This window comes from Borostomias antarcticus, assembly GCF_949987555.1.
Source record: "Borostomias antarcticus genome assembly, chromosome: 4".
In the NCBI taxonomy this organism is placed as follows: domain Eukaryota; kingdom Metazoa; phylum Chordata; class Actinopteri; order Stomiiformes; family Stomiidae; genus Borostomias; species Borostomias antarcticus.
In genome coordinates, this window is record NC_140237.1 from 4,823,823 (window position 1) to 4,844,090 (window position 20,268).

The 20,268-nt window shown below is 46.9% G+C and overlaps 1 protein-coding gene across 1 annotated transcript in view; it reads left to right on the forward strand.

The window, feature by feature from the left end:
* LOC311308097 (nuclear receptor ROR-alpha A-like) overlaps positions 1-836 on the forward strand; it is a gene marked incomplete at both ends in the record, with an annotated part of 37,804 nt that extends 36,968 nt beyond the window's left edge. The window contains one exon of the mRNA XM_084437033.1: positions 745-836. Within this exon, the coding sequence (XP_084293159.1) occupies positions 745-836 (92 nt within the window). The remainder of the gene's footprint in view (positions 1-744) is intronic.
* Between the last annotated feature and the right edge of the window lie 19,432 nt (positions 837-20,268).

Below are 20,268 nucleotides of genomic sequence, written 5' to 3' on the forward strand. Positions count from 1 at the left end.
TATCTATCTATCTATCTATCTATCTATCTATCTTCATCCCCTCGTTTTCTGGCTGCAGAGATGGATTTACGTCGGATGGGATGATGTAGTTTAAAGTAAGAAGGATATGAGACAGACATACTCAGTCACACACACTTGCACACACACACACACACACACACACACATACACTGACTCACACACACGTTAGGGGACGTCCTGTTAGGGTGAACCCGGCCCACTTGCGTATCCATTTATCCCCCAGTTAAGAGTTGAAGGTGTGTTATTTGTTTAAGGAGTAGTTGAGTCTCAGTGGGAGAGAATGAGGATTGAACGTCACTCACTCCCTGTTCTGATTAGCTTTCTATGTGACTTTATTGACTTTTTAAAAGCTACTTGGTTTTCAATTGGTATCTGTCCCATTGGGCAATACATTCAATTACGAATAGACACAAATAGGGAAAAGAGGAACATTTAACATGAAAATCTAACCTGAAACAGAAGCACTTATACAGTATAGTCAACAGATGAGCACGTCATATGCACTTGTTGGTCAGTTCCTACTGTACCCATTCTTGTGATTGGACTGCTGGTATATATATACAGTATATATATATATATATACAAGTGAATTGGATGCTGATCACAGGAGCACAGGCAGGATCAGATTCACTCACAACACCTCCAGCACAGAACAGCACCAGCGGACTGTCATCTCCTGGGGACCCCTGTAGCAATATGCATCCAAACCCCTCATCCTCACAGCTATTAAACACCTGACCACAGGAGTGGACACCGAGCTCCCCAACCACAACAACAACAATGACGTCACAATAAAAACATTCTACAGGGTATGATGCCGATAAGTACAGACTATTATTACAAAATGAATCAATGTTAATAGAATAATGTTTTTTAGAATCTATTTATAAGAACGTGTATTATAGCCGTCTCTCTTCTACTGATCAGTTTGTTCAGCCACTTTTTAATTTGTACCTGTCTTTAATTGAAGAGAATTGTGTATAACAAGTGTTGCATGTTCAACATCACACAGAAGGATCAGAAACTGTGTCCTTCTATGCTGGGATCATGAAATGAATTAGCAATCTAAATAAGCAATATTGTCACAATCACTCAGATCCTCCCATCGATGCCTAATATATCTCACGTTGTCACAAAGCAAACCATCTTTACTGAAGACATTGACTATGATTTTGCTTGCCTACCTCCCATAACCATCAGCTCCCCAGCACACCCCACTCTACAGGATAGGATCTAGTTGAGGTAGGTCTACATCTGCTCACTATGGGCTGGATCCCCAGCATGCCCCACCCTACAGGATAGGATCTAGTTGAGGTCGGTCTACATCTGCTCACTATGGGCTGGATCCCCAGCACGCCCCACCCTACAGGATAGGATCTAGTTGAGGTAGGTCTACATCTGCTCACTATGGGCTGGATCCCCAGCATGCCCCACCCTACAGGATAGGATCTAGTTGAGGTCGGTCTACATCTGCTCACTATGGGCTGGATCCCCAGCACGCCCCCCCCTACAGGATAGGATCTAGTTGAGGTCGGTCTACATCTGATCACTATGGGCTGGATTCTGGATCTGAGAGAGGTACAGATCGCCAATTCAATCAGGATATGTTGAAAATTGTGTGTAACGTCACTGAATCTTGAGTTTCTTATCCACAGACTGTGACCTATTAAAGGATTAACATGGTGGTTGGTTACATGTTCTAGGTGTTCATGCTATTTGCACAAGAGGGCATTGAAGACGCACAATGAAAGTTAAATAATATTAAATGTCTTTGACGTGTTAAATTTATAATCCTGTTTTCAAACGGTTGAGAATGTTGTCTTCCAGTGCGTCACATGAGGATAACCACTTCCCTAGCTAACGTTACATGTAGCTAGCTAACTAGTTTGCTTTCATAAGGTGATGTTACTGTATAGTCGTGATTTTATCTTAACTTGGCTAGCTAGCTAATAAAAATTATTAGGCACAGTATGCAGTCATAATAATAAACTTGCCTGCTATTCTTATGGTGCCCAACCCAGATAGCAAGCGGATCAGGGCCATATACAGGCCAGATCTGGCCCTTGTGGCTTAGTTCCGGCCCATATATGGCCCAGAATTATTATACATCCGCTTGCTATCTGGGAATCTATCACCTCACAATCTCGGTGGTCGTAAGAATAGACTTGTCCTCTATTCTTGAGACACTTAATCTTGTTTTGGAAAGTTCTGCTTTCAAAATCTAACCAACTCTATCCCTATCCCTAACATTAACCCTAACCATAGCCATAACCCAAATATACCATACCATACCATACCATTTGATTTATAGAGCACATTTAAAAACAACAAAGTTGACCAAAGTGCTGTCCAAGTCAAACAACAATAACACACAAAGAGCACATAGTAAAACATATGCAGTATGTCACATGAAAAAGGACAAGTCTCTTAGGCCATGTCAGGAAAACGCAAAAGAATATAAGTGTGTTTTGAGGCGTGATTTAAACACCTGCAGAGTGTAAATATAAGGTATTTATGGATACAATGCTTTAAATCCTTACTCTTTTGGGGTTAGAAAAATAATTTTTCAAATATATTTAAATGACTGAATAATAATAAAAAAAAAAAACTAAAAAAAAACATGCAAGACAACTGGCAAGTGTCACATTCAACCACCATGTTACTGCTTTAAAACATTGTAATTGAATGGCTATACAACAGTGCCGTCTAGTGGCTAAAAAAAGGGACCAGCACTGCTAAGTGTACTCCCCATAAGTGATCAGTCCCTCCCAGATCCATAAGTGATCAGTCCCTCCCAGATCCATAAGTGATCAGTCCCTCCCAGATCCATAAGTGATCAGTCCCTCCCAGATCCATAAGTGATCAGTCTCTCCCAGATCCATAAAGATCTATTCAACCTCTCTTCTCAGATCCATTCTCTAGATCCATCCTCACAACTAGACCCCTCCTTAGTGTTTCACCCTCACAACTAGACCCATCCTTAGTGTTTCACCCTCACAACTAGACCCATCCTTAGTGTTTCACCCTCACAACTAGACCCATCCTTAGTGTTTCACCCTCACAACTAGACCCATCCTTAGTGTTTCACCCTCACAACTAGACCCATCCTTAGTGTTTCACCCTCCCAGATAGAAGAGATGTGTTATTAGTCTCATCTCATCCATGTCACAGGACGCATGTTGTGAACAGGTTGAAGAAGAACATTGGCACTTGGTGTGTGGCAAGTTTGGTGGTTTCAACTTCCCATTTGGTCGTGTTCAAGTTGTAGCACGGTAGCTAGTTCCAGATCTGCTCAGAGAGACATCATAAGCCCAGAGAGAGTTTGAGGAAGGGGCTGTCCCTCTGACCCAGGTCACACAGGGGCTGTCCCTCTGACCCAGGTCACACAGGGGCTGTCCCTCTGACCCAGGTCACACAGGGGCTGTCCAGCACACATGAGTATCAAAGCCTTGACTGACGCTGAACTGGGGGTCAAGATTCAGTCAAATAAGACAAAGCACATGTATTTGCAATAAGTGGTATTTAGGTTAAGAGTTAAAAGTGATGCTTAACAGATTGGATCTTGTTTAAATGTTTTATCCCGGCAACATTGTTTTAAATCGTTCTTAGGACATTCAGTGTGTGTGTGTGTGTGTGTGTGCGTGCGTGCGTGTGTGCGTCGTAGGCTACAGTAGCTAGCTCTTTATTTGAACCATTTTTTGGAGCTTTATTTGCACATTAAGGTCATTCCTCTGCAGTGCAATACTAACATGACTCCCATGCCATTTGATTCTATCCCTCAGGGAATATTCAAACTAGTTCACTTGTTTTGGCTCAGTACGTTTCCCTGCTGGTTGTTTGCTCCTCAGTTTGGTATGAGAGCTCTGGTCCCTCTGAGAACATCCAGCAGCCCTGCAATCTAGAGCTCGGAACGGAAGGACCTCGTCACCATACCTTATCAAATGTTCTTCTGTTCTTGGATTTGGAAGAACGTAATTAATCCAACACGTTGTACTGTAGGCTAACTAATGATGCACTAGCCTTTACCTCCTCTGCTCTTTCAGAAGGGTTTTATTTCAACACATTTATCATAGAGGAAAACTAAACAATAATTGATCGTAAAGGGCTTCTCCATCTTTGGAGAGAAGGCGTGCTTGCTGTAGGACCCACAGCCATCTGGGACTGGGTGAAAAGGCTTAGGATGGACAGCATGCTGTAACTCAGGGAGAGAATAGAGCCTGGATCCCCCAAGATCACTCAGTGGGTCAGTGATGAGGATCAGGGTCCGAGCGTCCGTCCCCCTGATGGTGGCTGTGTGCCGGCCTACTGACCCATACACACAGACCCTACTGACCCATACACACAGACCCTACTGACCCATACACACAGACCCTACTGACCCATACACACAGACCCTACTGACCCATACATACAGGCCCTACTGACCCATACATACAGACCCTACTGACCCACACATACAGACCCTACTGACCCATACATACAGACCCTACTGACCCATACATACAGACCCTACTGACCCACACATACAGACCCTACTGACCCATACATACAGACCCTACTGACCCATACATACAGACCCTACTGACCCATACACACAGACCCTACTGACCCATACATACAGACCTACTGACCCATACATACAGACCCTACTGACCCATACACACAGACCCTACTGACCCATACATACAGACCCTACTGACCCATACATACAGACCTACTGACCCATACATACAGACCCTACTGACCCATACACACAGACCCTACTGACCCATACACACAGACCCTACTGACCCATACACACAGACCCTACTGACCCATACACACAGACCTACTGACCCATACAGGTCCTACTGACCCATACACACAGACCCTACTGACCCATACATTCAGACCCTACTGACCCATACACACAGACCCTACTGACCCATACACACAGACCCTACTGACCCATACATACAGGCCCTACTGACCCACACATACAGACCCTACTGACCCATACACACAGACCCTACTGACCCATACACACAGACCCTACTGACCCATACACACAGACCTATTGACCCATACACACAGACCCTACTGACCCATACACACAGACCCTACTGACCCATACACACAGACCCTACTGACCCATACATACAGGCCCTACTGACCCATACATACAGACCTACTGACCCATACATACAGACCCTACTGACCCATACACACAGACCCTACTGACCCATACACACAGACCCTACTGACCCATACAGACCTACTGACCCATACACACAGACCCTACTGACCCATACATACAGACCTACTGACCCATACACACAGACCTACTGACCCATACACACAGACCCTACTGACCCATACATACAGACCTACTGACCCATACATACAGACCCTACTGACCCATACATACAGGCCCTACTGACCCATACACACAGACCCTACTGACCCATACACACAGACCCTACTGACCCATACACACAGACCCTACTGACCCATACATACAGACCTACTGACCCATACACACAGACCCTACTGACCCATACATACAGACCTACTGACCCATACACACAGACCCTACTGACCCATACACACAGACCCTACTGACCCATACACACAGACCCTACTGACCCATACATACAGACCTACTGACCCATACACACAGACCCTACTGACCCATATTCAGCAACAGTTGAGTTGCAACACTGTAAAGAAGTGATAACAGTATCAGAGTCCAAGAACGGGACATCAAGTTCATAACCTTATCTCTTACCTCAAAGCCAACCAATCAGTCATTAATAATATGAAGCAATATTAGCAAGTAGAAAAGCAATAGATGGTTAGATCATAGGATGCTCGGCTGGTCGTTTATTATTCTGATTTTCATTAATTTATTATTTGTTTGGTTTCTATTATTTTATACGTCCCTGTCTCATCACACAGGAACATGTCACATACTGGGGAAGGACTGTGACATTAGGTGTGTGTGTGTGTGTGTGTGTGTGTGTGTGTGTGTGTGTGTGTGTGTGTGTGTGTGTGTGTGTGTGTGTGCGCGCGCGTGTGTATGCGTGCTGCGTGCATGTGTGTGTGTGTGAGTGTGTGTTATGAATGAAAACCTAACTTGGGTTAAGTTAGAGAATCAAAGAACACGCGATTGGTCGGTCAAGCTGTCTATCAAACCAAGACGATAGTTTTATTCCAGTGTTACGATTTGCAAAAGGGATTCTGAACAGGAAGTTTTTCCCACGCTCAGAATGGTGAATGAAACCAGGAGTGTGGTCTTATAATCGTGAGAGAGGAAGTGATGTCAACAGGACAGGGAAGTGATGTCACACAGAAACAAATGGTCGTGGTCTTATGAGAACGAACTACAAAGTAGTTCACACAAGTTTGTAAAATAATAATCTGAAGAAGAACAGTCAGGTAGGAAAACAGAAAAGAACAAATGGTCAGGATAACACATTAGTGAGACTGGAATTTCACCACAGCGCGTGTGTGTGTGTGTGTGTGTGTGTGCGCGTGCATGCGTGCATGTGTGTGCGTGTGTGCGCGCGTGTGTGTATGCGTGCTGCGTGCATGCATGTGTGTGTGTGTGTGTGTACTGTATACTGTACATATGCATGTATGAGCAGCCTGCTTATTGCTGCAGTGCTGGAGCAGAGGTCCCAGACAAGGCTTTGATCAGGACAGCAGGTCAGAGGTCAGCAGGTCAGCAGGTCAGAGAGGCTGAATGTTCACCCCCTTCATTTCCCTCCATCTTTACAACAACCCTCTCAAAGTCCAAAGCACACAAACAAACTGACTTTTTTTTCATAAATACGAGTAACTTTAGCCATAACCGAATGTCAAGCAATAATGTAAATCTTGTATTTTTATTTTGTGTATAGTTTGAAATATTGCATGTCAATGCAGATTCTAATTTATCACATTTGAGTTCACTTTGTTTCTCTCTCTTTATTGTGAACTCGGTGTGTTGTGTGATCTCTACTGACTGGTTCTGTTCTGAGAACATAGACTGTGCATACACCTACCCTTCATTTAAACACCCCTGTAACTTTATATAATGTCTATAGGCAAAAGGAATACTGCTATAGATGCTTTCTCAGTACAAACATTTATCTGTTGATGAAATGTACAGTATGGTTTGGTATACTGCTCTCTTGTAGGTTTAGTTGGATAGATAAGTAGAGAAGCGGTATTGTGTTGTTTTTCTGGAGGGGCGGTGCTTTCCTGAGCACGCCCGTCATTTGAGACTACGCCACCTGGTTTATGTCTTTGACTTCACAGAGTATTGACACATTTATTAATGTTAATGAGTAATTATGATGAGTAATGATCATAGTACAATGCCTACAATACCCAGCATGCACCTGTATCAGTGTGCTTGTCTTGGGAAAGACATGTTTCCTTTCTTTGTCTAAGTTTGTTCGAGGAAATAGCTTCGGCTTTTTATACGACATGGCTGCTGCACCTGAGTTTCTATATTCAGTCTCAGAAAAAGAAATGTGTTTGTTTGATTCAAGCTTAAAAAGCAGTATTCATTTGTGTTGTTTTGGTTTTCCAAACCTGTCAGATGTGATTGTGAGCCCCTATCTGTGGGAGCTGAGGCACCTGACTTAAGTCAAGATGACATCCGTCCAACTTGGCCCATGTCAACCAGGATGTGAACACAGAAACCAAAAGAGTGTTGATTGGATTCTGAGGTGACACCCTCAAACAAGTGTCCACTGCTTTGAAAGCAGTTAATGTTGCAGTTCACTTAAAAAAGAAGAAATAAGATCAATTCTCCATTCGTTTTTATATTACTGCATTACAATCTTGAAGATTGATCATAAGAAGTTACATTTGAATACCTGGTTGACTATTCAATTGCTTTAGTGCTCAGTTCTTAAAAGCAGATGGGACCCTATGATAGAAGAATGGACAATCTTATTTCATGTTTTATTTTGTAATATGAATTAAATTAGCCTCTGTTCTAATACAATAAACGGTCATCACATATTTGATGGAGAAAGGAATATGCAACACAATTTGCAACTCTGTTAAATAAACAAGCTGTGGTTTTAATGAAGAACCAGTTAAGTCGTTTGGTCATGTTTGGATGTCATATATTTGCTACTGATTTTGAAATTGTGATATTGGAACATGTACTTTTTTTCACAGCTTTTTTGAACTCACTCTTGAGTTGTCTTCACAACAGCGACTTTGTTCCTTGTCTGATTCATAAATACAGATAGAAGTATTTTGATTCATTTTGTAAATACGACTGTAAAGAAAATAAGAAATGTAATGTTGTCCTTTAAATACTTTTCATTCTAATATGAATATTGTTATATTGTACTTAGAAACTGTACTTTAATACCTTTATCAGAGGTGCGTTGGACACATCCATTTTTGATGTGTAAATTGTATTGTTATCCCATAATAAAAATGACAGCTTGTAAAAAAGCTAGAGCAATCAACACTGTGCTTCCTGTCATGACTGGAGTCTAGCGCCGTTATGTTCAGACGTTCTATGTTTCTAGAGTCGGTACCCTCGTGGAACCACCCCTGACCTCGCTGGCTCACCTTGTCTCTCAGAAGGGGTACGTGGTCCAGTGGCTAAGGACCTGTAAACAGAAGGTTGCTGGTTCGAGTCCCGAGCCAGGCGATGGGAGCATAGTTTGAATTGATGGGGCTACTGGCGGTCAGCCCTGACCCTGCTCCTGAGGCCTCCATCAGGGGCTGCTGACCAGCACTCATCTCTACTGTGTGAATCAGCGTGAGCTGAATGAATTGAAGAGCAGAAGACAAATTTGAGTTCTTTGTCTTACATGACAATTAAGTATTTCTCCTCTCTACTGTCAGTGTGTTGCACGGCTTCTCCAGCAGAGGGTGTAAAAGAGACAACAACTTATCTTTAGTCACAGTTTTTCTTCCATTTTCTGCATTGCGAGTAAGTTACATGTACATTGCGAGCTGGATTGAATGCTACTCCTAGTCTCACATCACTGACACCACCCCTCCACACACACCTACTAAACATATCTGATCCTGTTTTACACTGTAAAGTTCGTTTCTATCCAGGTTTTAAGGGCATATGTTATATTTCTTTAGATAATAAAAAAAGAACAGAATGAAGGTGATGTTCATGAATGTTGCTGTAGGTATTCCTGTCTTGTCTTGTTCTTGTCTGTGGAGAATCCACTTCCTCTTCCTAGCACTTACAGCTGTTGTGCAATGGCATCAGTGGTCTGCTCAGTGAACCGTGATTGAGCAAACCGATCCCCCCGACCCCCCCCACCCCCCTTCCCCATACCAGCGCTGCCTCGCCCATGACTCACCCACACCCCCCCCACCCACACTCCCCTCACCTATGACTCACCCACATTCCCTATGACTTTGTTTGCCAAGTTGCCATGTCGATGGTGATTTCATTAAGCGGGGGAGGGGGATGAGAAATGAACTCAGATCAACTTCTTCAATGTGGATGAGTATGATTTATTTTTATATGGTTTTATTGTTTATCTACCTCTGCCCCAGCGATAGCGCAGGGCGAGAGGTAATGTTTCCGGTGGCGTGTGTGTGTGTGTGTGAAGTGTGTCTGTTAGCAGGATTACGTTAAAACTACTGGACAGATTTTCAGGAAACCCGGTGGAAGGATGTAGCATGGTCTGAAACTTAGAAGAGCATTTTGGTCCTGTCCAGGGGTCGCCCAAACACGGGTCCTGTCCAGGGGACACCCAAACACGGGTCCTGTCCAGGGGTCACCCAAACACGGGTCCTGTCCAGGGGTCGCCCAAACACGGGTCCTGTCCAGGGGTCGCCCAAACACGGGTCCTGTCCAGGGGACACCCAAACACGGGTCCTGTCCAGGGGTCACCCAAACACGGGTCCTGTCCAGGGGTCGCCCAAACACGGGTCCTGTCCAGGGGTCGCCCAAACACGGGTCCTGTCCAGGGGTCACCCAAACACGGGTCCTGTGCAGGGGTCGCCCAAACACGGGTCCTGTCCAGGGGTCGCCCAAACACGGGTCCTGTCCAGGGGCCGCCCAAACACGGGTCCTGTCCAGGGGCCGCCCCAAACACGGCCGGACTGGCCATTCAAAGAGTGCTCTGCACTGCCCCCCACCGGCTGTGACTCAAGGGGGGGCGCCAGAGAGCCAGCCGAATACAGCCACCCATTCACCTCCACCGTCATGTTTACCTCAGGACGGCCATTCACCTCCATTCATTTTTTGAACCAAGATTACGCAATAACTACCAGACCGATTTTCAAGGTGTCCTATTATGCTAATTTTCAACAATTTAATGTATTTGGGGTCCCCAAAACATGTCTTTGAGTATTTTTGCTGAAAATACCACTCAGAATAAGCATTCTAGCATGCCTCTTTACCCCTCCGTTGACCACGAGATCAGATTGAGCGGATTGAGTGCATTTTTCATATGCAAATGAGCTCAGCTAAGAGCAAGTCGGCAGGCTAGAGAACGAGGGCTGTTGACGGCGCTATGCTAACCTCAAATATAGCTGGCTATACATACACTCGATGCCACTGTGACAAATTCCATTGTCCTCTCTCCCTGACTAAACATGATAGCGTTAGAGACCATGTTATTATCTCCATGGTTGCATGCTGTTACTATATGAGGCTATATGACAGCGTTCGACTACAAACAATAAAAGCTAGACTCTGTAGGCCGAGAGGAATCCAATGATATCCACTTCTTAACATGTGATCATTTTTCAATGACTGCTCGATGAACTAGAAGTCTACCAATTTCATTCCACTAATGTTACTCTGACATATGATGAGACAAGCATCCGGGTTGAGGCAAAAGGGGAGTTTGTTTGTGTTAGCTAGCTAGTGTTGTACTAGCGTAGCACTATATTCAAACACACAGCATCATTACTTACAGTTTCTGCATAATTTCCATGGACAGTTGGTATTGCTTGATCATTCAGAAAGAGTTTTTTGAGTAATTTGAAAACCCTGCATTGTACTGACCCAGGTGGGAAAAGCAACCGGGCGCAGTCCCTGACTGTGACGTAGAGTGACACGGGAGATTTGAATGGCTTGCAGGGACTGACATTTTTTATAATGTTTTAATTTCGGCTGACCACAACAAAATGACTGGGTTGTTTCACTTCATACTTTGTGTGCTAGTAGGCCCATCAGAGACTCAAATGTACATGCAAGAACTATGAAAAAGTTAGTTTTGCAAACGTGGACCACTTTCATTAAACTCGGTGGAGGGGTGTAGCATGGGCCTTTAGAACCCATTACATTTTGCCATTCCCAGGGACACAAAACTCATTCCGGGGCGGAGGTCTGTGCTCTCTGAGCACCATTTCCACTTGATTCTATTTGTATATGGAGATGCAAGAGTGTGTTAAAAGTATCTACAGTTTAGCCTGAAGTATTTCACTACTAGGATTGTGTTTGGGATGATTGTGTCTGATTGTCTGATGTTACTTAGACCCATCACTGGAGGACGCTGCTTTTAAAGCAGACAGGTTAGAATCATCCTTCCTTGATAACATTCCGTTCACTTTATATCATCTATCAGGCTTTAGACTTTCCTGGAATAAATGGAGAAGGAGAATCGATAGCGGAAATATTCATGGATTATCAGCCATCCTAAAACATCTAAATATACCAGCCATCCCAATACATCTAAATATATCAGCCATCCCAATACATCTAAATATATCAGCCATCCCAATACATCTAAATATACCAGCCATCCTAAAACATCTAAATATACCAGCCATCCCAATACATCTAAATATATCAGCCATCCCAATACATCTAAATATATCAGCCATCCCAATACATCTAAATATATCAGCCATCCCAATACATCTAAATATATCAGCCATCCCAATACATCTAAATATACCAGCCATCCCAATACATCTAAATATATCAGCCATCCCAATACATCTAAATATATCAGCCATCCCAATACATCTAAATATACCAGCCATCCCAATACATCTAAATATTCATGGATTATCAGCCATCCCAATACATCTAAATTCTGGTGATATTGATACAAAACACAATTGTTCTTAGGCCAACTGAGACATCAGAGCGTTAGCATGCTTTGATGTTAAACCACATACAGTAGGTCACCTAAAAGGCAGCAACACTGTGCTTTTACACCTGAGGGAAAGGCTTTCATATCTCCCAACAGTTATCTGTGTGTTATCTGGCCATAAAAGCGTCCACTCCAGGGTGTGTCCAAAGAGGCCTCCCCTGCTCGGAGAGGGTCTGCGGCCAAGCTCAGAAGCCTCATTGGCGTAGAGAATGATGTGTAGGTCCATAGTTCCAGCAGTGCATAGCTATCACACCCCAGTGGATTGCACCATAGAGACCACCTTCCATCCAGCTGAAATATCTGAAGCGTGCATAGTCCCACTGCATAGCATAGGGGCAACATTGTGTTGCTTATCACAGTCATTTATGCTCTACATTTGCTTTAGACCTTTCTCATTTCAAAAGACAAAGCTCTCTTACTGTTGTCCAATAGAACATAAATAATGTTCTCTCCATCCAGGAACTGCTTTGAGCTCCTCTATAATCAGTGCAGGGTATTACTGTGTGGTTAATAATCACACACACTATTCATCCCTCTGGCAATGTTTGCTCTCATTCCCTTTCAGGGTGTCGCTCCCCCCCCTCCCAGAGAGACATGAGGACAGGCCACGCTGTAGTAACATGACCAACAGACTCAAACAACACAGCACATGACTCGAAACCACTGACCGTCAGTTGACAGTATGAAGACACACAGAAAAAATGACTGCACCACCGTGTTGTATTGTGAATGTCTTGTGATACAGACTTGTCAGAATGAACTGCAAGCCTGTACACAGCGGTGATGTCATCACTGTGGGACAGCACCCGAGGGGCCATGTCTGAGTGTGGAGTCATCATGAATTATAATAAGCTCATTCGCCCAGGCAAGATTGAGCATGATATACAAGGTACATACATTTATAGTATGTGTCTATGGAACATATTAGAATTGAGTCATATCAGAGGATTAGTGAAGCCCCAGATGAGAGGATGACCAGGAGAGCGTGTTGGGCTGGAAGAGAGAGCGTGTTGGGCTGGAAGAGAGAGTGTGTTGGGCTGGAAGAGAGAGCGTGTTGGGCTGGAAGAGAGAGCGTGTTGGGCTGGAAGAGAGAGCGTGTTGGGCTGGAGGAGAGAGCGTGTTGGGCTGGAAGAGAGAGCGTGTTGGGCTGGAAGAGAGAGTGTGTTGGGCTGGAAGAGAGAGCGTGTTGGGCTGGAAGAGAGAGCGTGTTGGGCTGGAAGAGAGAGCGTGTTGGGCTGGAAGAGAGAGCGTGTTGGGCTGGAAGAGAGAGCGTGTTGGGCTGGAAGAGAGAGCGTGTTGGGCTGGAAGAGAGAGCGTGTTGGGCTGGAAGAGAGAGCGTGTTGGGCTGGAAGAGAGAGTGTGTTGGGCTGGAAGAGAGAGCGTGTTGGGCTGGAAGAGAGAGTGTGTTGGGCTGGAAGAGAGAGCGTGTTGGGCTGGAAGAGAGAGCGTGTTGGGCTGGAAGAGAGAGCGTGTTGGGCTGGAAGAGAGAGCGTGTTGGGCTGGAAGAGAGACCGTGTTGGGCTGGAAGAGAGAGCGTGTTGGGCTGGAAGAGAGAGTGTGTTGGGCTGGAAGAGAGAGCGTGTTGGGCTGGAAGAGAGAGCGTGTTGGGCTGGAAGAGAGAGCGTGTTGGGCTGGAAGAGAGAGCGTGTTGGGCTGGAAGAGAGAGCGTGTTGGGCTGGAAGAGAGAGTGTGTTGGGCTGGAAGAGAGAGCGTGTTGGGCTGGAAGAGAGAGCGTGTTGGGCTGGAAGAGAGAGCGTGTTGGGCTGGAAGAGAGAGCGTGTTGGGCTGGAAGAGAGAGCGTGTTGGGCTGGAGGAGAGAGCGTGTTGGGCTGGAGGAGAGAGCGTGTTGGGCTGGAAGAGAGAGCGTGTTGGGCTGGAAGAGAGAGCGTGTTGGGCTGGAGGAGAGAGCGTGTTGGGCTGGAGGAGAGAGCGTGTTGGGCTGGAGGAGAGAGCGTGTTGGGCTGGAAGAGAGAGCGTGTTGGGCTGGAAGAGAGAGCGTGTTGGGCTGGAGGAGAGAGCGTGTTGGGCTGGAGGAGAGAGCGTGTTGGGCTGGAGGAGAGAGCGTGTTGGGCTGGAAGAGAGAGCGTGTTGGGCTGGAGGAGAGAGCGTGTTGGGCTGGAGGAGAGAGCGTGTTGGGCTGGAGGAGAGAGCGTGTTGGGCTGGAAGAGAGAGCGTGTTGGGCTGGAAGAGAGAGCGTGTTGGGCTGGAAGAGAGAGCGTGTTGGGCTGGAAGAGAGAGTGTGTTGGGCTGGAAGAGAGAGTGTGTTGGGCTGGAAGAGAGAGCGTGTTGGGCTGGAAGAGAGAGCGTGTTGGGCTGGAGGAGAGAGTGTGTTGGGCTGGAAGAGAGAGTGTGTTGGGCTGGAAGAGAGAGTGTCTTGGGCTGGAAGAGAGAGTGTGTTGGGCTGGAAGAGAGAGCGTGTTGGGCTGGAAGAGAGAGCGTGTTGGGCTGGAAGAGAGAGCGTGTTGGGCTGGAAGAGAGAGCGTGTTGGGCTGGAAGAGAGAGCGTGTTGGGCTGGAAGAGAGAGCGTGTTGGGCTGGAAGAGAGAGCGTGTTGGGCTGGAAGAGAGAGGATGTCAGTGTGTGAAGCATGTTGTCCCTGTGTCACAAATGATTGAACACATTGAATCCCATCTTCACTGGTATCATGTCTCTGCCCTGTCTGACTTGTATTAGAAATACATGTTCAACTTAATTTCATTCATCTTATCGTACATATGACAAATACATCCCCCTGAACCTTGGATTACCTTTCCTAAAAAACTGAGCCCAAGATGCCGTATTATTGATTACTGTAGGTCATTGTAAGAGATGCTAACAGGAAAAAAAAACTCACACTTGACTTATCAATTCCCAACCAACATACATTAGCCTTCCCCTTTAAGAGGAAGGCCTCTTGCGTAAGGTGGGGAGTGGAATTGGGCCCACGTGCGCGAGCAGCCCTGGGCTGTAGAGGCACACTCTGGATATCCACATCACTGCAACATTAGCATGAACCCACACTTTATATTCTAGTCCCGAGCACAGATGGAGCGAGCAGCTCTTCATATTCTAGCCTGTGGGCCTGTCTCTTGGTCGCCTGTAATGTTAAAACACACACTTCAAAGGCTGTTTCTGAGGGGGGAGGTCCTGGTTGGATCACTGTAGAAGGGCTATTTCCTGTGAAAGATGAAGATGAGGATGGAGAGGTTTGGGTGGCTCTTCTGACACTAACCAAGCCCATTAAAAATCTGTGAGAAACAACTCCAATGGACTGATCATCGCCCGGTGTTCACAGTATAAGGAGACATAGGGGTACATTGTGTTATAAGCACATTCCAAAATCATTGAAATACACTCAAATGACACTTTTTGGTGCTTGGGAAAGTAGTAGAACAGGTATAAACTCTGGGTTAGAGCCCATAATCTCACCAACACTGAGATCTTTCCTACCAGTAAACACAACCAGCAGGCTTCAGGTCTGGGGCTCTGCCAGTCACAAACCACCCCCACTACCCTTTAATCGTGGGAATAGTGGACAGGTGGGCAGCATGCCAACCGCTGACACTCACAGTCTTAACCAGTAGAAAAATAGCTTTTCCTTTTTAATTATACCGTGAAAATGAATGAGTTGTGGAGTCTGACATGCTTTATTGAGCTTTAACGTACCTTTTAGCAAATGAGGTGGCAGCTACCGGTGCGCCGGGGACGCACAGCGAGCGTGGGGTCTGTCCATGATTAAATGAAGGTTGTTTGAGGGTTGCCCGCTTGTTTGCATTGCCGCCCGCTGAATTACTGAGCTTTGAGGCCGTCCAAGGAACCGCCGGTTCAAATGAGTTATTGAAAACAAATAAGACAGGAGGGGTGAGGGATGGGAACCTGCATTAGCACAAACGCACCGGACAACCTCTTTCCAATTACAGGTCTGTCAACGCCATCTGGATTAGCAAGGGAGGGGGGGATAGGCTAATATTTATCCTGAAGTGTGAGTGATAGGGGTTGTGTTATGAATCGTAGCTCAGGTACTGTAGGCCTACACACACATTCAGTGGGAGGGAACCATCAGGAGAGGGCCTAGACTAGCTAGCTCTTCTCGCTCACCACCGATCGAGGACTGTGTAGAGGGTTGAGGTTTGAGCCATGGAATGCTGAGGCTCTTTTGACATGCGTTTCCATGGAGACTGGAACTAGCCATGCCATGCTGAATGACCTGGAATGACATCACACTTTGTGATCAAAGTTGGCACTGTGGGATCCGAACCGAGACGATCGTGTGTTTGTGATCAAAGTTGGCACTGTGGGATCCGAACCGAGACGATCGTGTGTTTGTGATCAAAGTTGGCACTGTGGGATCCGAACCGAGACGATTGTGTGTTTGTGATCAAAGTTGGCACTGTGGGATCCGAACCGAGACGATTGTGTGTTTGTGATCAAAGTTGGCACTGTGGGATCCGAACCGAGACGATCGTGTGTTTGGACGTCAGGCGCTTGTTTACCCATTCATAGAAGGCTGGTGTGGCAGATGGTTGGCCATGGGTTTAATGTTGGACATAATCCAGCTCCATTAAAGAGCATAAGATGGTCATTGATAGAACGGTAATGTAAGGCACCATTGCCATATTCTGTAGGAAGAGAAGCACATCAACTCGGTTTTATAGCTCACGAATGGATGTATAGTTATATAGTTATATAGTTATATAGTTATATCCTTTTCTGAACCTTGAGGGGTCTTTATTTGGCCATGCGTGACACACACGCAAACACACGTGAGTGAGGGCGACAGAGCACACACAACACACACACACACACACACATACACACAACACACACACACACAACACACAACACACACACACACACACACACAGACACAACACACACACACACACACACACACAGACACACACACACAACACACACAACACACACAGACACAAACACACACAGACACAACACACACACACAACACACACACACACACACACAGGCACACACACACACACACACACACAACACACACACACAGACACACACACACACACACACACGTCTTCGGTGGTCGCTGGTGGAAATAGTTCCCTGCATTTGTCCCATCCAAGCCGTCCTCCTCCAGTCAGGAGCAGTGGGCAGCCTGGTCAGTGTCCTCCTCCAGGGGCAGTCAGGAGCAGTGGGCAGCCTGGTCAGTGTCCTCCTCCAGGGGCAGTCAGGAGCAGTGGGCAGCCTGGTCAGTGTCCTCCTCCAGGGGCAGCCAGGAGCAGTGGGCAGCCTGGTCAGTGTCCTCCTCCAGGGGCAGTCAGGAGCAGGGGGCAGCCTGGTCAGTCTCCTCCTCCAGGGGCAGTCAGGAGCAGTGGGCAGCCTGGTCAGTCTCCTCCTCCAGGGGCAGCCAGGAGCAGTGGGCAGCCTGGTCAGTGTCCTCCTCCAGGGGCAGCCAGGAGCAGTGGGCAGTCTGGTCAGTGTTCTCCTCCAGGGGCAGCCAGGAGCCGTGGGCAGCCATCGTTCATGGCGCCCGGAGACCAAGTCCTAGGGGACGGGTTGAACATGCAAACTCCACACAGAAAGACTCAGAGACCTTCTTGCTGTGAAGCGACAGTAGTAGGTCCTAGACCACCGTGCCGCACGTGAGTGATTTTGGGGTCTTGCTCGAGGACACTTCCGCACACTGCCGGGAGCTGGGATGGATCCAGGGACCTTGAGATCCCCGGCCGTCTGCTCTACCTCCCGTGCCGCTCCTATTAAGAGTATAATGAGACTGAAATCAAATGTTCTGCTGCTCAAGAGATACATTATACTGGCTTTTCATGGAAAGATCAAAATGTAAACTTCAGTCCTCTGGTGGTAGTCCTTCAGTAGTCTGGTGGTAATCTGGTGGTAGTCCTCAGTACTCTGGTGGTAGTCCTTCAGTAGTCTGGTGGTAGTCCTTCAGTCCTCTGGTGGTAGTCCTTCAGTACTCTGGTGGTAGTCCTTCAGTAGTCTGGTGGTAGTCCTTCAGTCCTCTGGTGGTAGTCCTTCAGTACTCTGGTGGTAGTCCTTCAGTCCTCTGGTGGTAGTCCTTCAGTACTCTGGTGGTAGTCCTTCAGTAGTCTGGTGGTAGTCCTTCAGTCCTCTGGTGGTAGTCCTTCAGTACTCTGGTGGTAGTCCTTCAGTAGTCTGGTGGTAGTCCTTCAGTACTCTGGTGGTAGTCCTTCAGTAGTCTGGTGGTAGTCCTTCAGTAGTCTGGTGGTAGTCTGGTGGTAGTCCTTCAGTAGTCTGGTGGTAGTCCTTCAGTAGTCTGGTGGTAGTCTGGTGGTAGTCCTTCAGTAGTCTGGTGGTAGTCCTTCAGTACTCAGGTGGTAGTCTGGTGGTAGTCCTTCAGTAGTCTGGTGGTAGTCCTTCAGTACTCAGGTGGTAGTTTGGTGGTGGTCCTTCAGTCCTCTGGTGGTAGTCCTTCAGTACTCTGGTGGTAGTCCTTCAGTAGTCTGGTGGTAGTCTGGTGGTAGTCCTTCAGTAGTCTGGTGGTAGTCCTTCAGTACTCAGGTGGTAGTCCTTCAGTACTCTGGTGGTAGTCCTTCAGTAGTCTGGTGGTAGTCCTTCAGTAGTCTGGTGGTAGTCCTTCAGTACTCAGGTGGTAGTCCTTCAGTACTCTGGTGGTAGTCCTTCAGTACTCTGGTGGTAGTCCTTCAGTACTCAGGTGGTAGTCCTTCAGTACTCAGGTGGTAGTCCTTCAGTAGTCTGGTGGTAGTCCTTCAGTAGTCTGGTGGTAGTCCTTCAGTACTCAGGTGGTAGTCCTTCAGTACTCTGGTGGTAGTCCTTCAGTACTCTGGTGGTAGTCCTTCAGTACTCTGGTGGTAGTCCTTCAGTACTCAGGTGGTAGTCCTTCAGTACTCTGGTGGTAGTCCTTCAGTACTCTGGTGGTAGTCCTTCAGTACTCAGGTGGTAGTCCTTCAGTACTCTGGTGGTAGTCCTTCAGTACTCTGGTGGTAGTCCTTCAGTAGTCTGGTGGTAGTCCTTCAGTAGTCTGGTGGTAGTCCTTCAGTAGTCTGGTGGTAGTTTGGTGGTGGTCCTTCAGTCCTCTGGTGGTAGTCCTTCAGTACTCTGGTGGTAGTCCTTCAGTAGTCTGGTGGTAGTCTGGTGGTAGTCCTTCAGTACTCTGGTGGTAGTCCTTCAGTACTCTGGTGGTAGTCCTTCAGTAGTCTGGTGGTAGTCCTTCAGTAGGCTGGTGGTAGTCCTTCAGTAGTCTGGTGGTAGTCTGGTGGTAGTCCTTCAGTAGTCTGGTGGTAGTCCTTCAGTACTCTGGTGGTAGTCCTTCAGTACTCTGGTGGTAGTCTGGTGGTAGTCCTTCAGTAGTCTGGTGGTAGTCCTTCAGTACTCAGGTGGTAGTCCTTCAGTAGTCTGGTGGTAGTCCTTCAGTAGTCTGGTGGTAGTCTGGTGGTAGTCCTTCAGTACTCTAGTGGTAGTCCTTCAGTAGTCTGGTGGTAGTCCTTCAGTACTCTGGTGGTAGTCTGGTGGTAGTCCTTCAGTACTCTGGTGGTAGTCCTTCAGTACTCTGGTGGTAGTCCTTCAGTCCTCTGGTGGTAGTTTGGTGGTGGTCCTTCAGTAGTCTGGTGGTAGTCCTTCAGTCCTCAGGTGGTAGTCTGGTGGTAGTCCCTCAGTACTCTGGTGGTAGTCCTTCAGTAGTCTGGTGGTAGTCCCTCAGTACTCTGGTGGTAGTCCCTCAGTACTCTGGTGGTAGTCCTTCAGTAGTCTGGTGGTAGTCCCTCAGTACTCTGGTGGTAGTCCCTCAGTACTCTGGTGGTAGTCCTTCAGTACTCTGGTGGTAGGCCTTCCTGCCCCCAATTACTAACATACTTTGTCTGCAGCAGAGAATATATGAGACCGGGGGAGGAAGAGGAAGGGAGAGGAGGGAGGAGAGAGAGAGGGAGGAGAGAGAGAGAGGAGAGAGAGGAGGGAGGACAGAGAGAGGGAGGAGAGAGAGAGAGGAGAGAGAGAGAGGGAAGAAAGAGAGAGGAGAGAGAGAGGGAGGAGAGAGAGGAGGGAGAAGAGAGAGGAGGGGAGGAGAGAGAGGGAGGAGAGAGAGAGAGGGAGGAGAGAGAGGAGGGAGGAGAGATTGGGGAGGAGAGAGAGAGGGAGGAGAGAGAGAGAGGTGAGAGAGAGAGGGAGGAGAGAGAGGAGGGAGAAGAGAGAGGAGGGGAGGAGAGAGAGGGAGGAGAGAGAGAGAGGGA